The sequence below is a fragment of the Mustela nivalis genome (assembly GCF_964662115.1).
Source record: "Mustela nivalis genome assembly, chromosome: 13".
Classification (NCBI taxonomy): Eukaryota; Metazoa; Chordata; class Mammalia; order Carnivora; family Mustelidae; genus Mustela; species Mustela nivalis.
The window spans coordinates 24044727-24063493 of record NC_139032.1 but is presented as its reverse complement, the minus strand read 5'-3'; the positions used below and the strand labels follow the sequence as shown (position 1 = coordinate 24063493).

The window sequence follows — 18767 nt, the reverse complement described above, 5'->3', positions numbered from 1 at the left end:
TATTCTGTATTATTTTGTTCATGTAAGTCCATATTCTGGTATTCATCAATCACTGCGCAAAGAAAGAGAAAAATAATTCAAATCGATGGATTTTATCCCCAAACAGATCAGTTATCTTTAAACAAAAACAAGAAAACAACATCCAGGGATGTTCTATGTCACAGAGTATATACTATTAACTCTTGTTGGGTGACTTTCAAATAGCGCCTTTGGGGCCAAGACAGCTCTGTGATAAAATCAATAAAAATGCATCATTAGTGTGGGAATGAATTTTAGTACCTTGATTTATAGTCAATTAAAATTTAACAGTTAGTGCTTCAAATTCAAATATTTTGTTATTACTCTGGAGTATTTATTTTGAAGAGCAGAGGCACCCTCTTGTCATGTAAACCAACAATTCACGTAAAAGTGAGATATTAAGTGGAAGGTTGTTCCTTATTTTTTAAATATGTGGATCTTCCTTAGACCAGGTTTAGCTTCACTGCCAGGAAGCCATTCGGGTTGATAACGGCCCATCTTACTTGGAGAAGATGTCTCAGGACCATTCTAGATTGCAGTGGGTCACTTCTGGACCTGCTCCAGTCTAGATACATGAAAGCCAAGAGATTCCACACTCTCTGATTCAATTATTGGCACTGAGGTGGAAGGTTACAGGTTTACGCCTCTCTGTACCATAAAAATTAAACATCTAAGTGGGTACAGGCTGGACTATGGGATTTAAAATGATGGTGCCTTTTATCATCATCAGGACAAATAATCTCTTCATGCAGTGCATATCTGGACATCTGCAGAATCTGTGAAGACATCTTTTTCGACCAGTCTGCCTTTTTGCTTGGAAGTTGCTCTGGTGATAACTGCCTAAAGCCACATTCACAAAGTGTATGTTTCATAGAACCGACATTGAACAGATTCCATGGGGAAAAGAGGGTTCTGGGCTAGAATGTCTTTTCCAAAGATGGTAGCAACAATATCTCCTCCTTGTCTACATGCGCTCAATGGAACTCTGCCACTTTCTCATCAAGATGTAGAATTGAATTCCCCTGATTTTGTGGTCTTGGGATCCACTTACACATAACCAGAGGTAGTGAAAGTCATGCTGCCTTATATCCAAGATTATAAATCATCACAGCTTTCACCTGTGGTTGGAAGCTCTGAGCTACCATGAAAGAGTCCTAAGACCGTGGGCAGCCATGCTGTGAGGAAATGTAATCCAGCCTCCACGAGAGACCACAAGGAGATATTCCAAGGTGATGTAAAGAGAAAAATACCCCAGCTGCTCCTGCCACCTGCTGCTCTAGCCCTAGCCACCACCGGACTACACTGCACAACAGCCCCCAAGTCAGAACCTCCCACGTGTGAGTCCTTCCCAAATTCCTGATCCACAGAAACTAGGAGGTAATAAAATGTTTATTGTTTTAAGTCTCTAAATTTTGGGGGACTTGTTTCATACTAAGAGGAAGAGGTTCCTTCACAAAATTTGGTCAAAACTGGGTTAAACAAGACTCTAGGTTTTTACTTTCCCTGCAGGATTTCTCAGAGCCTTCATATGCAAATGAACATGTGCGTCTCCAAGACTAACATTTAGTGTGCAGAACTTCCTAAATTGTGTCCCCAAGAAACCATTATAGCCACACTCAAGGGATAACTTTGGGAAACACTGGGTTAAAATGATGCATTGTTCTCCCGGGCAGGTTTTCCTTTTCCCCAGTGATCTGAACTCCAGATAATGAGTTTACTTCACTGTGATAATAAATTGAGGAAAAAATGGTTATTGGCAGCCTAGAAGGAGTCACCTCTTGGTAACTCCTGTGTGTGATGTAAACTCATCCCAACAATATCACAGAGCAAACAGTATGAACTCTGAATGTCACTCACTATTTGCTATGCCAATAATAGCTCCAGGATATACTGTCCTTTCAACGGGTTCAGCAAACATTTTGATGCACTGAAATTCTCATAATCCTCTTGCTCTTCTGACTCTTTCACTTTCAAACTTAAAAGCTCTAAAGTGTTGGTTAGAGAGAGAGAGAGAAAGAAAGGCATTTTGTGCCAAATGTCTTTGAGAGGAATGAAGGAATGATGCAGAAAATTCCACTTAGTAGTATCAGTTCCCCACATGGCTTTAAGACAGAGTGCTTCTCCTGTCCAGAAGATTCTAAAAGGCCAGGAATGAGGATTAAACTGTTAGAGATTGTTGGGAAACTTCTGCCCGCTTTGTAAGTGTTAAAAATTAGAGAAACAATGTTGAAAAAGTTAGAAAAAGTTCGTTTTTCTAATCAAATATGTGAAATGGGAATTAAGGTAAAAGGATCAAACCTTAATATATAACAAGGGAGTATCATTTTCTTATTTGATAAAAGAGTAGGAGTTACCCATATGATTCCCAATTAGTCACTATATGATTACCAATGTATGACATCAAATGCTCTATCCATGACTCAGTTTCTCCATGACTAAATTGCCACTCAGTTTTCAAGCTCTTTTATCTAATAAACACTAAATAGAGTCAAAGTTACAGCTGGGACAAAGATGAGGCCAATGAGACACTCCCTTTGGATGTAAAATTGAAGGAGATGTTCAAAATCTCAGTTATCAAGACATAAAATATTTAGTGCAATAGTTTTTTTATCAGAATTAATGCAAACTAAATCTATAATGAACAAATGTCAAGATTTTCAATAAAAAAGCAGGATCAATATTACTGATTTTTCTTTTTGCCTTAAGTTCCAATATGGCAAGATGCAGTGCTATTACGAAGCCCTTAAAAGTAAGATAAATTGAACACCGTTTCATCACACATGATTAGTATGACAGACTAGTGATCAATACTTACATTGTTTTGGGTTCCCCTCTGCAACTGAGAAACACTATTTTACATATAGAGCGTATTATTTATTTAAGCAAATTACTTTGGGTCTCTGTACTAGTCAAAACTCTGATAGCCAAACTTAATAGTTTTAGATACAGATATGGATTTAGAGACAGACATATAGATACAGATATATAGATACAGCTCTGTATTCCTAATGTACTGAAATGGATTTTTCCATCACACACAGGCTTTCTCATCCCTCTTCTCTCCTCCCTATTCTCATTCCCCTGATCAGCTAAGGTGGCTTGACTGTACTTTCACAGGTAAGTGTAACAGAGAACACACGGGATAGGAACTCAAGGACTTACACAGAGAAAACCTGTGAAGAACATGCAGTTTGCCTCTCTTCCTAGTGGGAAGAGTCCCTCACTTTGGTCAGACTGATTGGGAGAAGATTCTTTCATCCAACAAAGAATTTGTTCTTTTTCGGGACGCCTGAGTGGCTCAGTGGGTTAAGCCTCTGCCTTCAGCTCAGATCATGATCTCAGGGTCCTCGGATGGAGCCCCACATCAGGCTCTCTGCTCAGCAGGGGGCCTGTTTTCCCTCTCTCTCTCTCTCTCTCTGCCTGCCTCTCTGCCTGCTTGTGATCTCTCTCTGTCAAATAAATAAATAAAATCTTTGGGACACCTGGGTGACTCAGTTGGTTGGACGACTGCCTTCAGCTCAGGTCATGATCCCGGAGTCCCTGGATCGAGTCCCGCATCGGGCTCTCAGCTCCGCGGCGAGTCTGCTTCTCCCTCCGACCTTCTCCTCCCTCGTGCTCTCTCTCCTTGTCTCTCTCTCCAATAAATAAATAAAATCTTTAAAAATAAGTAAGTAAATAAATAAAATCTTAAAAAACATTGTCCTTTTTCGATCATAGTAGCTTTGGATAGATGGGTGGATGGATGGATAGATGGATAGACAAATAGAAGATAAGGTCTTTGTTAAATTTAAAGACAAAGATGGTACCAAATGGATTAAAAGTTGCAAAATGACTGTGGTGCACAGATTGGCACTCAGATTTTTCAAAAATAACTCTCTTCTTCTTATTATTAAAGTGATATATGCTCACTATAAAAGACTAGGTAAATGAAGGAAGAAAGTAAAAGCAGCCTGCAAATAGGATTGTAAAATACTATAACTGCTTTGGAAAACCATTTGGCAGCCCCTCAAAATGTCCAATATGTAGTCACCATGTGACCCAGCAATTTCCTTCCTAGGTAAGTAGACAAGAGGATTGGAAATGAATAAATGTCCACACAACAATTTGTACTTGAATGCTCTTAGCAGTATTGTTCATAGTAGCAAAAGAGTGGAAACAACCCAAATGTCCATGGATAAGCAAAATGTGATATATCAATAAAATGGAATTATTCAGCCATAAAACAAGAATGAAATAACGATGCATGCTGTAATGTAGACAAACCTTGCAAACATGTTACACGAAAGAGGCCAGACGCAAAAGACACCTCTAATTCTATTTATATGAAACAACCTGAACAGTGAAATTCATAGACATGGAAGGTAGATGAGCATTGCTAGATCTAGGCTGGAAGAGGGGAGATGGGGATTGATCGCTAGTGGGCCCAGGATTTCTTTTTGGGGTACTGAAGGCATTCTTAAATTACATAGCAGTGATGGTTGTACAACTCAGTGAATATACTAAAAACTGTTGAATTGTGTTCTTTAAAGGTGGGAATTTTATGGTTTGTAAATCATATCTCAATAAACCAGTTATTCCTTTAAAACCCAACCATAAGTCTAGGACATAAAAATAAGTACAATTAATATTTTCAGTGTTGCAAGATATGTCCTGATGAGTATCCACCAGTGAGTTCACTCCAAAATAACCCCGTTGTCAATGCAGACACAGCCCAAATGCTTCTAATCCTTTTTTCTCTATAGGCAGGAAACATTACCTGTATTTGTATTTCACAGACATGTTAAGGTAGACAGTGATTCAAAAATATTTCTTCCAAGGTATCCCTCAACCCTTAATTGAAACTGCCCTATACCTGGCTCATCACTGTATATCAATACTCAGTGGAGAGTCCTTGGTCAATATTATATTTGGTCCTTGGTCAATATTATAATTTATAACATATATTTATATAATTATATATAATATATAAATATATAATTTCCCTAGAAGACCAACAGCTTCACTACATCATGAGAATGTAAATTATATGTATGTTACATATATAATATAAATAGTAGAGACATCATCTCATATATTTTAATTAAAGCTATAATATTAAAAATACACTAAAACAATAATAGTAAGACCACAAGTTCATCACCCTTGTGAAATTGCTTTTATTTCTGCATATATGTCTACTGTCTTCTATGGGCTAAGAGGATATCTTATAATTGAAATCATAATATAATAAGAACATGCCTTCTTTTTTATTTAAACAGTCTCTATGCATCTTTAGCTTTACTATTATTTGCATGGTTTTTATAACATACACTTGTGCAAAGTGAGAATGCATAGCCATGTCCCTAATATTAAATATGACACAGTTAGAGTGAACACCTTTAATATAGAAATACATATGAATAAGGAAATACTAAGTAGTTGTATCTATTTAATATACACATATGACTTATTTAACCTTGAATACTTCATTAAGATAAATTTCTGCATGGTGGATGATTAGCTCTCATTGCAAATTATTATTTTCCTTTCACAAGGTAAATAATTTATAGAGCCACTACGAGGAATGTGTACCAATTCTACTATAACATTGCTTATATTATATGGTATAATTTTTTAAAAGATTTTTTTTTCTTTATTCAACAGACAGAGATCACAAGTAGGCAGAAAGGCAGGCAGAGAAAGAAAAGGGGAATCAGGCTCCCCATCATGCAGAGAGCCTGATGCAGGACTCGATCCCAGGACCTTGGGACCTGACCGAAGGCAGAGGCTTTAACCCACTGAGCCACCGAGGCGCCCCTATGGTATAATTTTTAAAAACATTTCAGTTGGCCTATTTTAGTTGTCCAGAATTGTTTGTTTTATGTATTTATTCCTGGAATGATGAGCTCTTCTATTTTATGTGTTCTCCTTTAATTAATTATTCATCCAATATTTAAGACATATGTATTAGGTGTGTAATGTAATATACGGAAATGTCCCTTTCCTTGCTGACTTCACAGTCTAGTGAAATGCATCCATATCCTCTTTAGTGAAACTTTGAAGTTTGAATGTCATCTTCATAAATATGAGTTCTTAAAAATATTGTATATATCAGCACCTTTGGGTTTTTTAATGGTATAGAAATTTTAAATAGTGTTGAAGCTATCAATCATCCCTTTACAATTTATCTCCTAAAAAATGAAGTTGCTCCCTGCTGTATATTATTGACTAAAGGTTCTAGTCTTTGTCAATTTTTGTTGAAAACTGGTATGACTTGTATATTTTTATTCTGAATGGATTGATTTTGAAACACGATAAAGCGGGGCTTCACCTTAATTTTACTGAAATGTTATCCTGTTTCTATAATACCGTCTATTAAACAACACTTGCTTAACCTTTTCAAACACTGGCACAGTTTGGCACATATATATTCATGTATCTATCACCTTATGTTGCTCTCTAAACTGCTGTGTTTATTGATAGTACCATTTTCATTGTAGCAAAATACTGTCTGGGGAATTGTTGGTTTATGGACTAAGACTGATAGTACACATGATAAAAGAACATAGTCCCTGGATGCAAAATTAATAAGATAGTAAGTACCTAATGAAGATTATAATCATAAAACTGGAGCAAATTGGATTCGGGAGTTAAGTGTGGTGAAACATTCGGATTAAGAAGTCAGTCTTGAAAACCATAAGTGACTCTTAATCTCACAAAACAAACTGAGGGTTGCTGGGGGGAGGGGGGTTGAGAGAAGGGGGTGGGGTTATGGACACTGGGGAGGGTATGTGCTTTGGTGAGTGCTGTGAAGTGTGTAAACCTGGCAATTCATAGACCTGTACCCCTGGGGAGAAAAATATATTATATTTTTATTTATATTTTTATAAAAAATTAAAAATTAAGAAGTCAGTCTTGAAAAATGTTACTGTTGGGTCTGTCTTGAAGTGGCATTTCCTGTAATAGTGGGACATCACTCAGTAGACAGAAAACAAGACAATGGTGAATGTTGAGAAGGATTAAAGAGCTAGAGGCAGCAAGACAGTAACAGGCTCAGGCTGGGAAGAAGAAAAGGCAAGTGGTCCAGATCGATACCACAAAGCTTGCTGACTGAAGTCAGAAGCTAGATCAGCTGGGGCAGGGGCCAGTGCATGTCACTTGATTTGAATGCTATGGAAAGGCACGAAAGTTTATTTAATCACAGTTTGCAGCCAGGCAGGGTGAGAAGGCTGGAAATTCAGGAGGCAGCCGTGGAGAAGCCACAAGGGATTTTTATGTATGAAGAGAATAAGAAGGAATGCACGTGGAGCAGAAAAAACGCTCAGAGGCAGGGAAGGAGGCCAGGGAGGCGGAAGGAAGGGCCAGATGGACGGATGCAGGTTAAACTGGCAACACGCTGTTGCATTTCTAAAAAAGAAAGATAAAAGATACTTAAAACACTGTTTTGAACATTATCCATGGAAGGAGCTGCCCTATTTGAAAATATAAATGCAATTTAATTGTTAGTTACTTTACAAAGACCACACAGCATAAGAAATTAAATAGTACCAGCAGTGATTTGTCCAAAGCTACAGAACCTGGGTCAGTGGTACTTGCATTAATCTGTTTTTCCAAACATCTAAGACCCTTAAAGCTTCCCAGGCACATTGTTTTCCTAACTGCGTCCATTGACCAAACACTCCCAGAGGGCTAGTTTCAGAAGGCACCACCTTTGAAAATGCTACCACTATTGGTCCTTTCTATTAGGTCTCAAATGGGCCAGTTACGCCTTTATGGCTACGTGCCTCACAGTTCTTAGCGACAGCATTACCCATAAACTGCCAATGGTGAAGATGGTCCTCTAAGGAAAATAAAAGAATAAGGAAGTAATGAATGTTGGAGGAGAAGCCTGGAAAATAATGGACATCAAGCAGGCAGCGGGGGGAAAAAAGCAGTCGTATCCTGAAAATTAACTCTGACTTGGGTTTGACATCCTAAAAAGGTCCAAAGGGGCAGACAAAGGACCACAGTGGAATCTATTTGGAGGTTCTCCCACAACATTTCTTCTAGATCAACAGGAGTAATTATTGTCATTAAATGTGATGTACAGCTCAGTTCTTCTAGAGTAGAGTCAACCTTTTTCAACATGGCTCTTTTTCCCATTGCTCCAAACACACCCTGGGCTATTTTTCTAGGAAGACTGCATTCCTTTCAAAAATCTCCTGCAGAGCCATGTGACCTCTGGTTCTATGTGAACTTTATCCATTCCTCCAAGAAAGGTCTGAATTTCTATGACATCAACTGTTGCACAACAAACCCTACTTCAAACTCTTAGAAGCTTTTTTTGACATCAACTGTTGTCCAACAAACCCTTCTTCAAATTTAGAAGCTTTTTAAAAATTATTTTATTATTATTTTTTAAAGATTTTATTTATTTATTTGACAGGCAGAGATCACAAGTAGGCAAAGAGGCAGGCAGAGAGAGAGAGGGAAGACTCCCCACTGAGCATTGAGCCCAATGCGGGGCTCGATCCCAGGACCCTGAGATCATGACCTGAGCTGAAGGCAGAGGCTCAACCCACTAAGCCACCCAGGCACCCCTCCCCCTTTTTAAAAATAAAAACATATGAATGGTCATGAAAATGATAAGACTTATCTGTGGTAGCCACCTCCTTTCCAAATAGTCTCTGCCCAGATAAAAAGGCCATGAGTATTTGAACATGAAGTGGAGCACAATTATTAACAGAGCAACTACTTGGTAACAACTTCCATTTGGGGGGGCAAAGGTCATAGAGCACCAGGCCCTCAGTGAGTCTGGAAATGTGACATTGCAGAATTGTCCCTGTTTGTATCTTCCTGAATGGTAATCAAAATACGAGTGATGGGGGCTCCAAATCACGAGCAGACCAGCTCATCTGGCACCTTACTGCTCTGAACGGCAGTGTCGACATTACCCGGGACCTTGTTACAAGTGCAGAACCTGCATTTTAACTGGATCCCCAGGGGATTTACATGCATGTTCAAGTTTTAGAAGCACTGTATATTTAAAAAAAAAATGCTGCTCTAGCACATACCCCTCCAAAATATTTCTTGGTATATAAACTAGAGCAGAAATTATATAAACTAGAACAGAAAATGTAGAGTGTATAAGTGGATTTGGGCTAAAAATCTTAAGGGTCATAGAAATAAAAGCCCCACTTACCATGAAAACATCTTATTAGTGTAGCCAACATTAGGATATTTTTAGCATATGGTAACAGGCTGCTAATTTCCTCTTCACACTTTAAAATACCAATATATTGGGGAAATTACAACAGCGGTGGAAACTAAAGATATAAATCAATAATATTAATGATGCTTTTCAATCACTGGGAGGAATTAGTCCTAAGTGCAGTGTAGATGGGTTACTGAAACATGATGGCCAGGGAGCTCGTGTATGGGTTTCTTAAGAATGCAAACACAGCAATAAAAATTCATTATTATACTAGACACCTAATTCCTGAAAAGTTCTTCCTCCCTAAGAGAATTATTTCCTGGGAATTCTTCAGTCCATCATTGTTGGGTTGACCTCAGAGTCTGTAATGCCCAGTAATTCTACTTGACCATGAGGTCATGAGTCCAGCAGTAGGGCATTGCCTCCAGTCTTGTCACATGATGAGTAACTGGGGGCATAAAAAGGAAGTGGTCCACTGGGAGACCGAACTTACCCATGTTCTACCTCTAACAAAGCAGAAGCTACACACTGATTCCAATTTTTCAGGAGTAAATACAAAACCTAATAGAAAACCAGGCAATAGGAACAAAATGACCTGCCTCAATAAAGTAATACTGAGCAGGATAAATGTCTTCTGTTTGAACTATGGCTTACATCCTGAAAGAGAATTCTGATGTTGGTAGACAGTGAGAGAATCCAAGTAAAATATGGGAGTCCTATCAGCTACCAAACATCAGACTGGAAATAATCTTCCTCACTCAAAGTTCAGAAATCAGAGAAAACAATCTAAGGGTTTTGAAGGGGCAGGGGGTGGGAGGTTGGGGGAGCCAGGTGGAGGGTATTAAGGAGGGCATGTATTGCATGGAGCACTGGGTATGGTGCAAAAACAATGAATTCTCTTATGCTGAAAAGAAATTTTAAAAAAAGGAATTGGAAAGAAACTTAAAAAAAAAGAAATCAGAAAAGTATGTAAGAGGTAGTTTTTGAAGATCAAAGGATTAATTATTGCTCCACATGGGCAGGGGAAAATTATTCTTTTTTTAAATATTTTATTTTTTTATTAAACACAGAGAGAGAGAGAGCTGGAAAAGCAGCAGGCAGAGGGAGAAGCAGATTCCCCGCTGACCAAGGAGACCAATGCAGGACTCGATTCCGGGACCCCGGGATCATGACCTGAGCTGAAGGTGGTCACTTTACCAACTGAGCCACCCAGGTATTCCAGGAATAATTATTCTTATTAGTACCGAGGAATCAGATGAAAATTTTAATAATTAAGAAAAAAATAATGAAAAAAGAATTTACTGAGACGCACGGCTCCTGTAAAAAGGTAAATCGCAAGGACATGTAAGAAATGTAGAGGAAGGAATATGGCAGTAGCTAACTAAAACACAGCTCGGGGCAGCGCAGAGCAGAAAATGGAACTAGTGCGATGGCACCAATTACAAAACAGAATCGGTGGGACCAAAGACCAACTAGAAAACCTCCAGAAGGAAAAAGAGATGAAAATGATTAGACAAACAGAAAGCAATAGATCAGAGCACGGAGATCTGCATCAGCTGAACTTCAAGACGGAATAGTGAGAGTCTGAGACATGCTTGCATGAGACAGCCCCAATCACTCCCCCAGCTTCTTCCAGCTCTGAAGGCATGGGGCTCTGCCAAGCAGTGTGCACGCTGTGCTTCCAGAAGATGGTTCAGTCCCTTTGGGGTGGTGGTGACCTCCATACCCAATGGCATTGGGTTTTGTTTTTTGTTTTGCTTCGTTTTTTAAGATTTTACTTATTTGAGAGAGAGAGCACAAGCAGCAGGGAGAGGCAGAAGGAGAAGCCGACTCTCCACTGAGCACAGATCCCAGTGCAGGGCTCCATGGGGGTGCTTCATGGGAGGCTCCATCCCAGGTCCCAAGGATCATGACCTGAGCTGACACCTAACTGACAGCCACCTAGGCACTACAGGTGACTAGTAGTGACGCCCATGCCCAATGGCATTGTTGATGACAGTGATGAAAGAAGTGATTGAATGAATTGGGGGTGGGAGGTAGCAGTCATTCTACTGCCTGAGGTTGAGGTCCTGATGGAGCAAGCACATTCCTGGCCCAGGACTGGCTAGGACTGAGGAGTAGGAGCAAAGATTAGCCACAAAGGAACATGTAGGACCTGTCTGGGATCATGAAAATGTTCTGAAATCAAAAATCCCTGAACTGTACTTTTAGCATGCATAAATATTATATGACATTTATTTACCAATAAAACTTTTCATTTTATTTTTATTATCATTTTTTTAAAGATTTTATTTATTTATTTGACAGAGATAGATCACAAATAGGCAGAGAGGCAGGCAGAGAGAGAGAGAGGGAAGTAGGCTCCCTGCTGAGCAGAGAGCCTGATGCGGGGCTCGATCCCAGGACCCTGAGATCATGACCTGAGCCGAAAGGAGCGGCTTAACTCACTGAGCCACCCAGGTACCTCTCATTATCATTTTTTTACAATTTTTTTAAAGATTTTATTCATTTATTTGACAGACAGAGAGCACAAGTAGGCAGAGAGGCAGGCAGAGAGAGAGAGCAGGGGGAGGAGCGGGGAGCAGGCTCCCTGCTGAGCAGAGAGCCCCATGCAGGGCTCAATCCCAGGACCCTGGGATCATGACCTGAGCTGAAGGCAGAGGCTTTAACCCACTGAGCCACCCAGGCACCCCATTTTTTTTACAATTCTTAAAGATTATTTTATTTAGTATTATGAATGTTGGTATACCAAACAATTTAATAAAACATAGAAGTGGTACCTTCTTAACTTTATAAGTTAATTACTTTTTAATTTAATAAGTAGTTGTAAGCCCCCAAAAGATAAAATTCTCTTTGTAAACCATTCAGCAAATTTATTCTCTCTTTAATATATGTATTAACTTTCAGAGCACCTGCATGGCTCAGTCGTTAAATGTCTGCCTTCAGATCAGGTCATGATCCCAGGGTCCTGGGATTGAGCACCACATTGGGTTTCCTGCTTGGCGGGGAGTCTGCTTCTCCCTCTCTCACTCCCCCTGCTTGTGTTCCTGTGCTCACTCTCTCTTTCTGTGTCAAATAAATAAATAAAATATTTATATACACACAAACACATATAAACTTTCAATTTCTTTCTCTTTTTTAAGATTTTAAAATAATAGTTTTATACATAAAACTATGGCCCCAACTATCCACTATTGCAACATTTATCATTTGCAGTAAAAATTATGCTCTTATATCTCAACAAATAAAATATCTGAGCTTTTCTACCCTCAATTACATAGGTAGTATTTGCAACTGCATATTCAGATATTAACAGCTAATCCACGTGATCTCCCTTTTTGTTACACTGATTACATATGGTCATAACCAAACTGACCACTTGGTCATGCACAAGTCCAAGGACACCAGAAATGCCACTGAAGTGATGATTTAGTAATTGGACTTTCAGTGGCTGAGGCCAGAGTTGAAGCCAAGGAGCAGATCTTGGCTGAATAATGACATTGAAACCACAATGAAGAGCTTTTCAACTTTATCTGAAATTTAAGTCTTCATATAATGTTTAGAATTAAGACTCATAGTCTAAAAAGGAAAACTTTATAAGATTAAAAAAAAGTCTCAGTTGATAGCTCTAATGAACTCACCATGTATCTCGCAAAAATTAATATTGCTCAGTCTTCAGCTTGTCTTGGCAACAGTTTTATTTTCAGATAAAAGTTGTATAAGTGATATAATCTTATCTGTATGGGAAAAGAAAACCAGAAAAATAGATAACTTGTAGAAGAAAAATAATCACTGAACCTAGTCTTCACCTGTGTGAATGTAAATGTCATAATAAAAAGAAGAAATTTGTACACAATTTTAATAGAACAAGTAGAGCTCTCAAAATTATATGCCAAGCTAAGATGTAGCTCTTTGTCAAGGCCAAAGAATATAATCAAGTGTGTTTATTTGATGCACAAAAGAGTTGGTTTACATTTATAGTGGATTTCTCTGAATTGCATGCAAACTACATGCAGTTCAGATGAAGTCTGATTTGTAAACAATATTTTTCCCACCTCACAGATCCACACCTGCTGCAAATCTGGGCCTCAGGTTAATTGCCTTCGGGGACAGGCAAATAACATACCGCAAGGGGAGAAGCCCAAGTGTATTACCACAGTACGCCAGCGTCCTCTTTTTAGAGTATTAACCCTTATCTTGGCACTTAGCCTCCGCATCAGGGAAATGAAGGGGTGCTGAGGACCATGGCCACCATGGGGGGCCATGCCAGTCAATGGACACTTTTCAAGAATGGGAACGCATATTGGCTGAGTCTTCTCATGTTTAAGAGAAATTTGATATCTACATTTTTATATTTTAAAGAATCTTCAGTTTCTGCATCTGAAAATGAAGGATTTTGTCCAGGATCCATGGCTATCGTGCTATTTCATGCTACAGAAGTCTGTCTTCAAGTTAAATTCTCTGCAGAACAGAAGAATTTGAAACAGAGAGAACTAGATTATATTTCAAATCCCCATGATTTTAGGACCCTAAATAAGAGTTGGCCGAGTTATGATCTGGGATCTGGCTGGTCAGCATACTGAATGCCAATTTAACTCATTTGGTTAGCTCAACTGAGCAGGCATTAAGTGACTGCTGCGGATGGACACTGTGCCCAGGTCATGATCTGTCCCTTTATGGATGTGGGCTCACACAGCTGACAGTCACACATACTTCCTCCCGGGCAAGGAAGGTAGAACACCACAGAGGCTGCTGAACATCTTGCTCCTGCTTAGGGAGGAGGGACAGAGGGAAGATGTCAGCTAGGGGGACATTTCTGCTGTGCCTTACAGGCTGGGCTGAATTTCTCCGAGCAGAGATAGGCCTGGTGGTGGTTATCCGGAACAGTATGAAGAAACACACGGGGGTAAGAAAGTACACAGCACAGGCAGACAGAATGAGACAGCTGGTATACAAAAGGAAACAGCACCCAGAAAGGAAGCATTAACTTATTTACTGGAGAGCAACTGAGTTACACTAATCAGTTACTTTCTTAGAGGATCCTGCATGGAGGAGGAGAAAAAGCTGGGCTTGGATTGGCATGGCTGCAAATCCTAGTTTCCATGTATAAATCATTTATTCAATTACGCTCTTTAAATTTGAATCACAAGGACTTTACCCTAATAATGCAAATCCCCTTAAATTTTATAAATACTTAAAACACAAATATTTACAGATTTTTATGCAAGATATTAATAATATGGGTTCGATTCTCATCAACATTTCTAGTCTTAATTTCTAGGATTTTGATCTGTGAACTCATAAAAAAGACAATTTAAATCACCCCAAACAATTTTGAGCCTACTTTTCCAAGCAATTTTGGGGGCTGTCTCCTCAGTTTGCTAAAAATCTCTACCAACCAGAATGACTGGCTGGAATGTAGCCTGAATTTTTGTTCAAAATTCAGTGACACAGAGCCCTCTTTAAATATTGAGCAAGGACTATAAAACTTATAATAGAAGCTAATTGAACAGTCCGATTACTGGGGTGAAGTCACAACACGATATAGTTTTCTTGTCAGGTTTAAGCCTATAAACCCCATCCACTAGAGAGAATTCTGGGTTAATTTCACTTGACATATTACATTTTTTTTTGAAACCTGTTTAGTTTCTTTTTTTTTTTTTTTAAGATTTTATTTGTTAGAGTGCAAGCACAGGCAGACAGAGTGGCAGGCTAGAGGCAGAGGGAGAAGCAGGCTCCCTGCTGAGCAAGGAGCCTGATGTGGGACTCGATCCCAGGACGCTGGGATCATGACCTGAGCCAAAGGCAGCCGCTTAACCAACTGAGCCACCCAGGCGTCCCGACATATTACATTTTTAAGATAAACTATATTTTTAATATATATTTCTATGTATATATATATATATAATGTTAAATATGATCATTTATTTTCCCAGTTAGCTGAAGAGACCTTAGAACTTGAGGGAAACCTGAATCCTTTTCATATTCTTTCTACCTGGCAGGGCCCCAATGCTTTATTCAATATTAAAAAGGCAGCTAATCGGATTCTCTATCTCTTTAGCCTGTCCCATCACAACTGCTAACATGGGCCTAGCCTATTTTGCTGTGCAATGAATAATAGATCCAAAGAAGATTGTTAAGTATATTGAAAAGGAACTTCAAAATACCCACAGTTCAATAAGATTAAAAATAAGAAAGAAAGAAAAATAGAAATTAAAAAAAAAAAAAAAAACAGAAAAAAAGGGAAGAAAAATAAAATGAGACCAAAGTTTAGGTTAGTTTACAAAATGTAAGTCATAATATCCTATGTCTTATGAAGATATCTAATTTCACAGATTCAAATCTAGGTTTCCTAGCAAGGAATTTCTAAGACAAAGCAGAAAGCATCGCCATACCTTCCATAAAGTAAACACAAATCATTTACTCAGAACAAGGACAAGTCCCCAACAAGAACCCTAAGTCCAAGTTCTTTGAGAAGTTTATTTCATGAGCACTCATGAAGAGTTCAGTTGATAATGTAACTATAAAGAATGCTCAGCCCTAAAGTTTAATAATCCATGATATGAAAAAAAAATCTATGATATGTGAAGTGGACAAAAGAAATGCTAAAAATGCAAAAAATAGAGTTCTTGAAGGTGACACTCCTCAGGGAGCCATATGGTGGCTCATAAGTTAAGTTCTCAAAGACATTCATGTACAAATGCAAGACAACTGTTTTTTGTAAGATCCCTCAAAGTAGGTCACGTATGTGAGCAATAACCAGTAATTCAGTTAATCTCTGTGGACTTCAGTAATGGTCAGTCTGAAAAAGGGAAGATGACTGGCAGGTGGAACAGTGTAGATAATCCCTAAGAGTCCTTTTAGCTCTGGGGAAAAAATGTCTGTGATTCTTTTTATAGTTTTTATTGAAGTATAATTGACATACAATGTTATATTTGTTTCAGGTGTAGGACATAGTGATTCATCAATTCTCCACATTACTCAGGACTCACCTTAAGTATATCCAGCAACTGTCACCATGTAATGTTATTGCAATATTACTGAATGTATTTCCTACGCTGTACTTCTCACCTTGGGGGCTTACTATTTTATAAGTGGAAATTTGTACCCGTTAGTCCCCTTCATCTATTTCACCCATGCCCCCACCCACCTTCTCTTTGGGCAAATCATCAGCTCCCTGTATTTAAGAATCTGTTTATTCATTTGCTTTGTTTTCTAGATTCCACATAAAAGTGAGATGGATTTTGTCTTTCTCTGACTTCTTTCACTTGTCATAATACGTTCTAGGTCCATTTACATCATGGCGAATGGCAAGATTTCACTCTTTTTTATGGCTGAGTAATGTGATTCTTGGTGAAATTTTTTACTGAGCCCCTATTATGTGCTATAGCCTTGGATTAAAAGTTATTCTAAACCCATGCACATACAGGTGCACACACCACCTTGAGTATTTCGTAACTGTGCTTTTCTGGAGAGTAGATTTGCTTCTATTTGCCTGTTATTATAGCAGGAAAGAATCCAATATTTGCACACCAATTGATCCATGAATGTCAACAGAGAGCGGGCACCTTCTGTCCTCCTAAATTGTTAATCTTTGAACCCAGATGAAGGTTAGAAACTCTCCCTGAGTATTTAAAATTCCTTTTGAATGCTTCTGTCAGACTGAAATTTTCAAACAAATATGTAACTGGGTGCATATGCTAAATGAGGCACTCAGCACCTCACTGTCTTAAAATCTGTGTATTCGAAATCCCAGGAATGTTTCTCACTATTAAAAAGACACAACTAGAAATGTTGGGCTTTTGAAAACTTGGGGACAAAACAGTGCAGGAAAGACAGAGCCCCCAGGAATTGGAGGAAAATTAAAGAAGTGAGACCAACAACAACTAATAATCTTTAAGAAAATTTTAAATTGGGGCGCCTGAGTGGCTCAGTGGGTTAAAGCCTCTGCCTTTGGCTCAGGTCATGAGTCCAGGGTCCTGGGATAGAGTCCCACATCGGGCTCCCTGCTCAGCAGTGAGCCTCCTTCCCCCTTTCTCTCTCTGCCTGCCTCTCTGTGATCTCTATCAAATAAATAAATAAAATCTTAAAAAAATTATAAATCTTCAAAATATTGTACAAAATCATTATGTTCTGAACTTCCCCAATGCTACAAATATGTAACTTTATGCATAAATCATGAATGTGTCATATATATGTGTGTGTGTGTGTGTGTGCATGCACATCTCTTTGTGTATTTTTCCCATAATATTTTTGGACTATTTTGGGAATATCTGTAAATCTGTCTTAGAACATTTTGCAATCCCATTCTTCCCACCTCAAAAGAAGAAAACTGTGTAACAAAATGAAAAGCACACTCCAGATCATTTTTACAGTTGCAGGATCCTGACATTTTTCTGTACATGAAGCATGTTTTCAGGGTGTTATCTTGGTGATCCCAGTTTTCCAAAGACATGAGCAACTCCTTGAAATTTCCAAATAAAACAAACTCTATAAGTATGGTAGTTGCATTTCTGAGAAATTCAGCACATACTAAAACTGTGCAAAAATTACTTTGAGTGTCTATGTAAAGTTGTCTATGCTCAGATAATTATAAAGTGCTTTTTTACCTGCATGAAAGTCCAATCAGACATTAAAATATCATAGGGGATATGTGTTATAGGTTGAAGTATTATTCCCAAAACTTTACATTTTGAAGCCCCATCCCCAGTGCCTCAGAATGTGACCTTATTTGGGAATAGGTTCATTGCAGATGTAATTAGTGAAGATGAGGTCGAACTGGTGTAGGGTGGGCCTATAATCCCATAAGCCTGTTGGTGGTACCCTGCTATGACCATCCTCCCCAGCTAATACAACATGGATCTGGGCGCAGTCTCAGAGGATAGCTCTTCATACTCTTTTCACTTTTTACACCAAGCGAATGTAGTACCCATCCAACAGATTACATTTTTGTGCAGTCTTATGCCAAAGAGATAATGTTTTATGCGGAGTGAGGGGAAAGGGAGGGAGAAAGCCATCAGAACGCAATCCATACTGTTCCCCCTGGGAGAAACAGCGTCAGGCGTGCAGCCAGTACTGATACCTGAAAAGCAGCCCCACAGCTCTGGAGAAGTCCTTCGGCCCTTGCTCCATCATGGCCTGGACAACATGGCAGCAGCAGTGCAGAGAGAGAGAACGGGGCTGGTGGCCAGCCGCAGCCACTAGCCAGTCATCCTCTAGGATGCAGCAGTCTGTGATCTAGACTTGCTTCCCTGGGAGTTAAAAATAATAATAATAAATAAAACCAAAGGCCTTAAGGAGCTCCCCTCCAATAGCACCCTCAGGATAAGGCCCATTCCAGATGTCCTCTCTTGTGCCATCAAGGTTACTGAGCACCAGCAAGTACCAGGCACCGTGGTGCACATGGAGATGTAACCACACAGACAGGTCCCTGCTCTCAGGCTGCTCAGCTGGAGGAGGCAGACCTCCAAGGGAGGGCCATGTGTGCAAGGTCACCAGCAGCCCTGACCAATGCTTGAGTAAAGATGCTGGAAGATTGTATGAAGGTTAATGTTGGAGTTAGAGAAGCCTTCCCAGG

The 18767-nt window shown here is 39.1% G+C and overlaps 1 protein-coding gene and 1 pseudogene across 4 annotated transcripts in view; both read right to left on the bottom strand.

Moving 5' to 3' along the window:
* LOC309846291 (spermatogenesis-associated protein 31D1-like) overlaps window positions 1–18767 on the bottom strand; it is a 911407-nt pseudogene that overhangs the window by 145764 nt on the left and 746876 nt on the right. The gene's annotated exons all lie outside the window — the stretch shown is intronic.
* Window positions 1–18767, bottom strand: part of LOC309846378 (uncharacterized protein) — a 134741-nt gene that overhangs the window by 4960 nt on the left and 111014 nt on the right. Inside the window, exon 3 of one of the 3 annotated variants that reach the window (XR_014301869.1) lies at window positions 18273–18441. The exons of 1 other annotated variant lie outside the window; for it this stretch is intronic. Coding sequence is in view for 1 of the 2 variants with exons in the window: in XM_082695280.1 (XP_082551406.1) it covers window positions 18406–18441 (36 nt within the window). In the remaining variant the exon portion in view is untranslated. Of the gene's footprint in view, window positions 1–18132; window positions 18442–18767 lie in introns of those variants that run through there. One more of the 3 variants, XM_082695280.1, reaches the window with a different exon arrangement.